Source organism: Octopus bimaculoides, chromosome 13 (genome assembly GCF_001194135.2).
Source record: "Octopus bimaculoides isolate UCB-OBI-ISO-001 chromosome 13, ASM119413v2, whole genome shotgun sequence".
NCBI classification, from domain to species: domain Eukaryota; kingdom Metazoa; phylum Mollusca; class Cephalopoda; order Octopoda; family Octopodidae; genus Octopus; species Octopus bimaculoides.
Genome location: NC_068993.1, coordinates 36,947,715 through 36,959,086, shown reverse-complemented (window position 1 = coordinate 36,959,086; position 11,372 = coordinate 36,947,715). Strand labels below are relative to the sequence as shown.

Below are 11,372 nucleotides of genomic sequence, written 5' to 3'. Positions count from 1 at the left end.
CAGCAGATCGAACCCGGCACCTCGTGTTGCGAATCTGTGGTGTTTATGACGATGAAGGTGGCTATAATGATGATGGTGTTGGTGGTGATGGTGGTGGAGAGTGTCATAGTAATGATGGTATATTATATTATATTATATCATATTATATTATATCATATCTGTTATGTCTCAAGCTACTGCTATCTAGCACCTTCGGATGATCTCTACTCAACCGCTACACAACTGCTACTCGACTGCTACTCAACACACCTACCACGGCCAGACTACCTCTATTAATATGTCTTGGGAGATCCTACTTCTTCGTGTCGACATAACAATATCATATTGGGATTGCACCTAGAAAGTTCCCCTCCAAGTCCGAGCAAGGTTGTTCATGGAAGACCAGCAGTCGCCCATGTATACGAGACACCCACTCAGCTGGCAAAATGAGCAGTACCTGTATTTCAAAGGACCAGCCTTGTCACATTCTGTGTCACGCTGAATCTCTCTGAGAACTACGTTAAGGGTACACGTGTCTGTGGAGTGCTCAGCCACTTACACGTTAATTTCACGAACAAGCTGTTTCGTTGATCGGATCAACTGGAACCCACATCGTCGTAACCGACGGAGTGCCAGTTATATTATATTATATTATATTATATTGTATTATATTATATTATATTATATCATTTTATATTACATATTGCTAAAAGGCGGTGAGCTGGCAGAATCGTTAGCACGGCATTTCCTTCTGGCTTTACATTCAGAGTTCAAATACCACTGAGGTCGACTTTGCCTTTCATCCTTTCAGGGTCAATGAAATAAATAACAGTTGAGCACTGGGGTCCATGTAATCAACAGGCACTCTCCCACGAAAATTTCAAGCTTTACGCCTCCAGTAAAGAGGATTACATTATATCTAACTAAAATACAAATGAATATTCTAATTTGAAAACATACACCCGGAATAGAATCAAACTAGCGTGTTATTCACATCTAACTATAGAAGGGCGGTTACTGCTTTTTTGGAATTCATTTTCACTTATTTGGATTTGATTAAAAGTAAATTTATCAGACGACTTATATCAATTTCATGAAATCTCTACCTCACTGATAAGCTCATTATAAGGTCTGAAGCATGTTTACAGTTGTCTCCCTTACTGAAATAAGATAAATTAAGTCGTTGACAGATAGTTTTTGCTTGTATATATTTTCTTCCTTGCATCATTGTATCAAGTTAGTTTTTCAATTCTGTCAGCACAAATTTGAGTGTCAATTTTATTTCGTTGTTCAAACTCACGGCCTTGGTCCTGTTTTCTTAAAGAAATTATATAAATTTGGGATATTATGTTACCTTCAATTTTAGTATAAATATCCTAATTAAATTCCTTCCAATGGTGTATAGATTAAGGCATGAATAAGTGATAAGACAAACCCCAAAAATTTCTAGGGAATCTGGTGATGGTTTGTACGAATGAAAATAGTTATACGATGAGATTTGTGGAGCTTGGATAAGTTTGTATGGTATGGGCAAGAGAAAAAAATGACCATTCCACGTCGTCTTTTGGTCAGAGAAGAAAAAAGGTTTCTCAGAATATTTTATCTTTTGAAGATAGCTTATGTAAATGAATGGAATCAAGCGAGACCGTTATTAAAATCAGAAATAAGCTTTGATCGTTTATAAGGTATTTCGTTTGATTGAGATTTTGTTAGCCACTATGGGAAATTTTTTTATTTCTGGATTATTTTCTTACCCAAGAGGTAAAACAATACTCTTTGCAGGGCCTCCGAAACGGGTAGAAAGGAAACAGGAAGGTATCCACAAACGAGACTTGAGAGCTGAATGTTCTAAAGGCACTCGAGAACGAGGTGATGATATTAAAGCTAGCGATGGACTGAGTCGATCGCTCAAGTAGGTCACAGTAGGATTTGAATTCAGAATGCAAACAGCCAAAACAAATACAAGACAGCTTGTCAGACGATTCGAAGCCCTAGATTGATACTTAATTTATTGAACCAGGAAGGATGAAAACCAAAGTTGACCAAGGCGGGATTTGAACTCTGATTGTTTAGTGAGTCTGCTAATTCGCTGCCCCACTAAACAATGAAAAAAAAGGAAGGATATATTTGAATGGACCATGGATCAGTTTCAGCTCAGCACTGGACGTTAACATTTTTTTTTCTAAGGTTCTGATATCATGCAGACCAAATTTTTCGCTGTCTTCAATTTTGTCATCTCAAAATTTTAAGTTGAAAAACTTCAAGACCTTTCCATCACTATGTGGTACATAAAGTATATATTGTGCAATTAATGACCAGCAAAATCACAATTATGCAAATTAGGCTAACTACTAATGCATTAGCCCCATATATGTGTGTGTGTATGTGTGTGTGTGTGTGTGTGTGTGTGTGTGTGTGTGTATACACTCACACAATGCACGCACACAGACATTTGTAGCAAATGTATGCATTGTGTGGTAAGAAGCTTGCTTCCCAACCACATGCTTCCGAGTTCAGTTCCACTGCGTGCGGGCCGAACAAAGCCTTGTGAGTGTACTTAGTACACGGAAACTGAAAGAAACCCGTCGCATATATGTGTATTTATCTATGTGTGTGTGCATGTCTTTGTGTCAATGTTTGTCCCCACCCCATCACTACTTGACAACCGGTGTTAGTGTGATTATGTCCTCGTAACGTAGCGGTTCGACAATAGAGACCAATAGAATAAGTACCATGCTTATAAAAAAATAAGTACTGGAGTCGATAAATTTGACTAAAAATTCTACCCAGCATGGTTGCAGTCTCATAAATGAAACAAGGAAAAGATAAAAATAAAAAAAAAGATAGAAGATATGGCTGCAGTCTAATGACTGAAACAAGTTTAAAAAAGGAAAAGGTAAATGTTTCAACAGTAAGCACACGATGTGCACCAGTCTAAACAAAATCAGGGCCCCAAGCACTTAAAAGATTTTGGTGCCCCCATAAAAGATTATGTAATTCAAAATATAAACAATAACAAACCATAAAATAAATTTTAATGTTTCAAAACGAGACAAAACAGTGAGAGGGAAAATAATGTTTATTTTTGTATACTTCCATTTTATTTATGTTTGAAAAGTTTCCTCCTACTTTTTTTGAATTGCAAAGTCTTTAGTCAGATCCTCAAAATTAATCTTAGGTAACACATCTGCATCTATACTTAGTAGAGATAAAGGCATCCCGAATATTATTTTAGCAAGTTTCAAGTGATTTCTTTTGTGCCGTAAACCATTTGCCATTTCTGTGGTGCCCCCTTCCTCCCTTGATGCCCTAAGCACGTGCTTATTTTGCTTAATGGTTAATCCAGCACTAACCTTAATGATAAGTGAATGAAAGAAAAAACGGTTAAACCTTGACTGGATGACGACATCATTACCACATGCGTCACCTTGTTAACGTCAAACCAATAGCCATGTCGAATATGGGATGCTTTTTCTGTCTCATTCAGCGACATGTGGAATTCGTTGATGATAAAAATAAGGTTGGCATACGTTGTCTCTTATCTTTCTTATTTTTTCTTTTTGCTTTTTACTTGTTTCATTCATAATCTGCGACCGTGTTGGAGCATCGTCTTAAAGAATGTTTAGTCGATTGAATCGACTCCAGGACTGTTTTTTAAGCCTTGTAGTTATTCTATCGGTCACTTTTGCTGAACTGCTAAGTTACAGGTACGTAAACACACCAGCATCGGTTGTCAAGCGGTGATGGGGAACAAACACACACACACATATACATATACGACGAGCTTTTTTCAGTTTCCGTCTACCAAATCCACTCACAAGGTTTTGATCAGCCCCAGGCTACAGTAGAAGACACAATTGCCCAATGTGTCACGCAGTGGGACTGAACCCGGAACTATGTGGTTGGCAAGGAAGCTTCTTAGCACACAGCCACACCTGCGCCTGTATCTGTTTGTGTTTAAAGATTCCATTGATTATTGCAATTAATTATTTGTACAATGCAAACCAGTTGTTTCGAATGTTATGAACTGAAGACTCAATGTGTTATTATTTGGTCGAATTTTACTTTGTTTAATCAGACAATTAGCAACGTCACTTTTTCAGGAGAGAACGCAAGAGAGCAGAATTCACAAAAACGGAAATAAATAATGATGACGTAATCTATCAAACATTGTGGAATTGATAAATTGAAATAAGTTCATTTGCCCAGTTGAGATGTAACAATTCATGTCTTCACCACTTAAAACACATTTCAAAGTTGCCAACTTTTATGAAGTCGATTCTATTTTATTTTAAATCATCGTTGGCAGCTCCCCTTACCGAAGTGTCAAGTGATGCCTGTCGGGGTGTTTGGCTGTTCCAACACCATCGTCTATTGACTAGCTTCAGTAGATTCCGTTGAACCTTGTGTTGTGCGACCAATTGAAGTACTTACTGTTGAATTGATGTTTTTTCTTTCTTCCTCTTTTCCTCCTTGTTTTTTTTTTATTCTTTTTTCGTTCATATTTGTGTTTTCTTCGGTTTGGGATTTGTATTTTAATGTGGTTTTGTATTATATATATCGTGGCACTCCGTCGGTTACGACGACGAGGGTTCCAGTTGATCCGATCAATGGAACAGCCTGATCGTGGCTGAGCACTCCACAGACACGTGTACCCTTAACTTAGTTCTCGGGGAAATTCAGCGTGGCCCAGTGACACCTTTAAAATACAAGTACAACAGAAACAGGAAGAAAGAGTGAGAGAAAGTTGTGGTAAAAGAGTACAGCAGGGTTCACCGCCCCCCCCCCTACCGAACCTCGTGGAGCTTTAGGTGTTTTTGCTCAATAAACACTCACAACGTCCGGTCTGGGAATCGGAACCACGATCCCACGACCGCGAGTCCGCTGCCCTAACCACTTGGCCATTGCGCCTCCACATTATATATATATATATATATATATATATCAAATATCATACATACATGTTATATATGTAATTATTAAACTATTTTGATATAAAAATAAAAAAACATGCAAGGAACATAACTCTGTGTGACCTGTAAAGGTTATTTCCCTTTAATCGGTCGCGTTTCTCTTTTATTATACAGCGACCTATTTAGAACGAAAACAAAAATCATTTTTGCGGGATAGAGAGCTCACGTGTTTTTGGAAGCAAGAACCTATATGATAATAAATATCTGTTGTTTGAAAGAGCTATAGTCAGCAGTGCACCAAATGTGACCATCATGCCTTTTCCTCCGGCACTCGAAGCCCAACGAGTCATTTCTTAAATGTTAGGGTGTGTGATTCGAGGAAGATTTAACTACTATTTCTGCCAAATCGATCATTCACGTAGAGGTTCCCAAATTCTTGTTTTATACGAAGAACACCATGTTCGAATCTTGTTGACATTTTAGACTAAAGTCAGAAATTTAATCTTATATAGAATTATTCCCTATACCAGAGCTTAGGGTAAAAGTTCACCGTAGCAATAACAAATACATCAGAAATATATGCTCATCATCACCATCGTCCCTTTAACGTCTATTTTTACATGCTTGCATGGGTCAGACGGAGTTTATTGAGGCAGATTTTCTATCACTGGATACTCTTCCTGTTGCCAACCCCTCATCTATTTCCAAGCAACATGCTCAGACATGTTTGTGCAGAAAATCAGAAATATGACAGTGACTATCATTTACATCTATCATACAATGTCAAGACAAGGAGATACAAATAAACACACACACACACACAAAAGACTTCTTTCAGTTTCTGTCTATCAAATCCACTTACAAGGCTTTGGTTAGTCCAAAGCTATAGTAGAAGACACTTATCCAGGATGCCATGCAGTGGACCTGAACCCAGAACCATGTGGTTGGGAAGCAAACTTTTTACCACACAGCCATACTTATTGTATATTGCACCCATATATTGTTTAGTTTTACTCTTAATATTGGTTTCACATTTTGGCACCAATACCAGTAATTTCAGCGTTAAGGAGTAAGTTGATTACATCAACCTTGTACTCAACTGGTACTTATTTTATCAACTCCGAAAAGATCAAAGGTAAAGTCGACCTCAGTGGAATTTGAACTCAGAACATAAAGACAGACAAGATGCTACTAAGCATTTTGCCCAGCATGTTAATGATTCTGCCAGCACGCCACCTTAGTTTTATTCTTAATATCACTGAAAAACTTAAGATGGCAAGCCAGCACTATAATATCTGGCACTTGCCCAAGATGTTGTGCAGCAGGACTGAACCTGGAACCATGTGGTTTTGAAGTGTACTTCTTAACCATACAGCTATTACCTAAATCCTAAATATACTTATAAGGATTATTTCAAGAATTATTTCATATTCAGCTGAGGTCGACTTTGCCTTTCATTTTCTGGAGGTCAATAAAATAGGTACCAGTTGAACACTGGGAAAATGCAAATGCCTTACCCCCTCATCCAAACTTGCTGGGCTTGTGTCAAAATTTGAAACCAATATTACTGAATGATTTTTAAAAGGTCTACATACTACATCAATATTACATAGATATTTATTCTTTTTTTTTTTTTTTTTTTTTTTTTTTTTTTTTTTTTTACATGTTTTAGTTACTGGAATGTTACCTTGCTGAGGCACCACCTTGAAAGGTTTAATTAATCAAATTAACCCCAGTATTTATTTTTTTATTTTTTATAAGTTTGGTACCTATTCTATCAGACTCTGCTGCCAACCTGATAAATTATGGGTATATAAACAAATCAACACTGGTTGTAAACAGTGGAAGCACAAGCGCAAAGACACACACACACGTGAAAAGAAAGAAAACAACAGAAGAGCAATAAGTTTTAACAAATGTATTGGTTTGACATATTTGACAAACTTCCACACTGTCTCATCTACCAAAATTCACTCACAGAGCATTGGTCATCCTGGCACTATAATAGAAGACACTTGCCCAAGGTGCAGGGTAGCGGGACTGAACCTGGAACCATGTGGTTGTGAAGTGTACTTCCTAACCATACAGCCATTGCCTAAATCCTAAAATACTTATAAGAACTACTTCATACTGCTTGGTATTTTACATCAGTGAAGGTGCATGACTCAGTGGTTAGAATGTCGGGCTCACAATCATGAGGTAGTGAATTCAATTCCTGGAATAGGTTGTGTTTTGTGTTCTTGAGCAAGACACTTTATTTCATGTTACTCCACTTCACTCATCTGTAGAAATGAGTTGCAACATCACTGGAGCCAAGCTGTATCAACCTTTGGATAACATCAGTAGCATGGAGAGGGGAGGCTGGTATGCATGGGTGACTGCTGGTCTTCCATAAACAACCTTGTCCAGACTTGACCAAAGCCTTGTGAGTGGATTTTGTAGATGGAAACTGAAAGAAACCCATCGTGTGTGTATATGTATATATATATATATATATATATATATATTTATGCATGTGTGTCCTTGTGTCTGTTTGTCCCCACCACCACCATTGCTTGACAAGCAATGGTATGTTTATGTTCCTGTAACTTCAGCAAGAGAGACCGATAGAATAAGTGCTAGGCTTACAAAGAATAAGTCCTGGGGTCAATTTCTTTGACTACAAATAACCCTTTAAGACAGTGCTCCAGCATGGCTGCAGTCAAAGTCAAATGATTGAAACAGGAATAAAAGAATACATACGTATATATATATATATATATATATACACACATACACACACACACACGAGAAGCTTCCATACAATTTACATCTAACAAATTTCACTCACAAGGCATTTGTGGATTGATTTGAGGCTACAGTAGAAGACACTGGCTCGTGGCACCATGCAGAAGAAAAGAGCCTAAAATCCACATGGTTGTGAAGCATGCTTCCTAACCACATAGCCATACCTAACAGAATATTTAACCCATTTGTTACCTTTTTTCTGTTCAAATATACCAAATTTGTTTCAATCAGTTTTAAAAATGATGAAAAATTTACACAAATAACATTCATTATTGAACTGGTTTTTAGGACATAAATTAAACTGAAATTTTGGTGGGAGGTTTTTAACTTATATTACTTTAAAACCAGAGGTTTTATAGAACAAGGAGCAGCTTCAGGCAGGAAGAATCATAGAACAAGGGGCAGCTTCAAGCAGGCTGGTATCAAAAGGGTTTAAACATAGACACATATACAAATACCCCTTCTTACACATGCAAACACACACAGAAACAGATAATAACAAATACATTCTTTAAGATATTTATTCATATATGCTGAATGATTTCATAATGATGGCATGTTTAATGACACGGGTTAAGAAAATGATATCACCATAGCGCTTATGTCGACAAGAGTAACTTCTTTAAAACAACACACCAGTTGCCTTCATCATAATAATACTGCAATATGTCCACATTATCGATATTCTGGCACAGGTCAACCAGTTCGCCATCTTGGAAAACATGGTAATATCGGTAAAGAACACTATTATCATTGCAACTATCAGCTTTGGTTGAAGTTTTCTTCACTTTCTTTGTCCAGGGCAACAAAAGATCTTGTTGTTTGAAGCTGGTACGATTGACATGCACAGCAAGTTTTAAAGGTTCTTCAGCAGATTCAACGTTATCAGAATTGGCAGTTTTACTATTTGTTGGGGGCCGGTTTGGTTTGGTGTTACCAATGTCTTCTTGGAGTTTGATGTCAGCTATTTCTGGAAGGTCGCTGTCAAATTGTGAGGTATTGTTGACATTGAGTAATACGGACGGATTGTCCTTTCGGCTTGGTTTTGACTTCTTCCGAATGTACTTAGATTCTTGGTTGTCTACCTCTTGTTCCATTGCCCACACTTGGATTAGAGCCTTGCCTCCGGGACAGAGCAGCCTGACCAGCTCTTTCACAGCCTGAAGACGACGTTGCTGAAAGAAAAACAAATAATAATAATAATAATGATAGTAGTAGTAGTAGTAGTAGTAGTAGTAGTAGTAGTAGTCATCGTCGTCGTTGTCAAAAGGTTGTTTAACCCCTTTTGTTACAATACACTGCCTTTGTTTGAATTTATTTTGCAACTATGCAGAAGCCCCTTCACTGGTTGAAGCAAGCAGCATGAATAACACAATCATTGTCATCATCATCACCACTACTGTCGTTATTGTCATCATCACTGTCATCGTTATTATTTAATGTCCATGTTCCATGTTAGCATGAGTTGGACAGTTAACAGGACCCAATGGCCCCCAAGAACTGCATCATGCTTTACTGTTTACTTTGGTATAGATGCCTTTTCTAATGCCAACCACTTTACAGCATGTACTGGATGCTTTTTTTTTTCATGTGACAACATAAGGCAGCCTGCAAGACTATGAACGTCAAGGGGAGCAGCTTTATGCTAGGAGATGAAGATTAAAAGTATAAGAGAAGGGGCCAGAACAGAAAAGGTTTCTTGCAGTAGACTAACATGACTACTCACATTTTAGAAGAGAAGGTGATCAAGGTTGAGTAGGGAAGAGATAAAAATAGTGATGATGAGGTGAGTGAGGCATGTGTGTGAATATAATGAATGAAGAACAGATGTTGAGGGGTGGATTAGGGGTAGTCTAATGAAACACGGAGGTGGTATTCTCTATAAAAATTTTTTTGTCTTGTCTTGGGGTCTGTCAAATGTAATGCTTATTTATTCACATTATTTTGAATTAATTAGGCAAGCTGGCAGAATCGTTAGCACGCCCAAAGAAATGCTTAACAGTATTTCATCTGTTTTCACATTCTGAATTCAAATGCTGCTGGGGTCAACTTTGCCTTTCATCCTTCAGGGGTCAATAAAATAAGTATCCGTTGAGTACTGGGATTGATGTAATTGACTATCTCCATCCCATAAATTTCAGGCATTGTGCCTATATTAGAAAGGTTCATTTTGAATTAATTAAGCATTATCTTATAGCTTAAGATTTTGATGATGAAACTGTTTATTTTTTAGAATTACATTATAGGGTAGATGTGAGAGGCTGATCTGGTTGGTTGGAGTATAAAACAGGTAGAATATTTTGGCCGGATATTGTTGTTGGCACTCCGTCGCTTACGACGTCGAGGGTTCCAGTTGATCTGATCAACGGAACAGCCTGCTCGTGAAATTAACGTGCAAGTGGCTGAGCACTCCACAGACACGTGTACCCTTAACGTAGTTCTCGGGGATATTCAGCGTGACACAGTGTGACAAGGCTGACCCTTTGAAATACAGGCACAACAGAAACAGGAAGAAAGAGTGAGAGAAAGTTGTGGTGAAAGTGTACAGCAGGGTTCGCCACCATCCCCTGCCGGAGTCTTGTGGAGCTTTTAGGTGTTTTCGCTCAATAAACACTCACAATGCCCGGTCTGGGAATTGAAACCGTGATCTTATGACCGCAAGTCCGCTGCCCTAACCACTGGGCCATTGCGCCTCCACCTTGGCCGGATATAGCCTGTTTAAATGATAAATGGTTAAACAATTTAGTTTAATCAAATGAAATCTACTTACTTTTGTGGACAGATGATGAATGACTGCAATACAGATGCAGGCATCAAAGGTGTTCGATCTGAGAGGAATTGCCATCACATCACCCACAAACACCTCAAAATTCCGCTCTTTACATATATTTATTAGGTTTTCACTACGATCTGAACCAATCTACAAAAATAAGTAATAAAAACAATATATTATTTAAAGGAAATTTTAAAAAACAATACATCATCACCATCTTCATCATCATCATCAGGGTACTGGTGCACCATCATTATCATCATCATCATCTACATCACCATCATCATCACCACCACCACCACAAACAATAAGTCCATCATTTTATCCACCGTCATCACCACCACAGTCATCCAGAGTACAAGATCCATGGATCCTGTCAAGTCACTCAACTAATTAATCAGAGTTGATGGACAACAAGAGCAATAACAACAGACTAAATTAATTTCACATTTTCTGTTATTTCAGATAAATTTAAGCTACACTTAGTGATCCTTCAGACTTATCAAGCCCTTCTCTCACCCAGATTTCCCAGGGCCAGAGGAAATGAGGCAAGGCCAGTACACTGAGGGACACAAACAGGTGCAGGGGTTGCCAAGAGCGTCAGTATTGCCAAACCCAAAAAGCCTTAATTGAGCCCCACTCCATCTGTATGTCTGATGGATGGCTGTTGATTCCTTGCTCACTTCGTCAACTTTGGCAAACAGGTATTGGTTTTGAAGCATTGGTTTTAGAGTTCTTATTCCACATGTCTCTGGAGGTGTGATGTGAACAGATGATTGGTAGGCAGGAGAAATAACATCACCAATCATAGCTTGTGATTTTCAGAAAAACACAAATGTAAAGAAAGAAAGAAAGAAAGAGAGAGAGAGAGAGAGAGAGAGAGAGAGAGAGAGAGAGAGAGAGAGAGAGAGAGAGAGAGA

General features: G+C 38.1%; 1 protein-coding gene across 3 annotated transcripts in view; it reads right to left on the bottom strand.

Moving 5' to 3' along the window:
* Positions 1-8,182: 8,182 nt before the first annotated feature.
* The window catches only part of LOC106878852 (alkylated DNA repair protein alkB homolog 8), a 48,631-nt gene continuing 45,441 nt past the window's right edge, over positions 8,183-11,372 (bottom strand). For all 3 annotated transcript variants that reach the window (XM_014928193.2, XM_014928192.2, XM_014928194.2), the window contains 2 exons: positions 10,450-10,599; positions 8,183-8,854 (listed from right to left, as the gene is read on the bottom strand). In XM_014928193.2, coding sequence (XP_014783679.1) covers positions 8,279-8,854; positions 10,450-10,599 — 726 coding nt within the window. In that variant the 3' untranslated portion in view covers positions 8,183-8,278. The remainder of the gene's footprint in view (positions 8,855-10,449; positions 10,600-11,372) is intronic.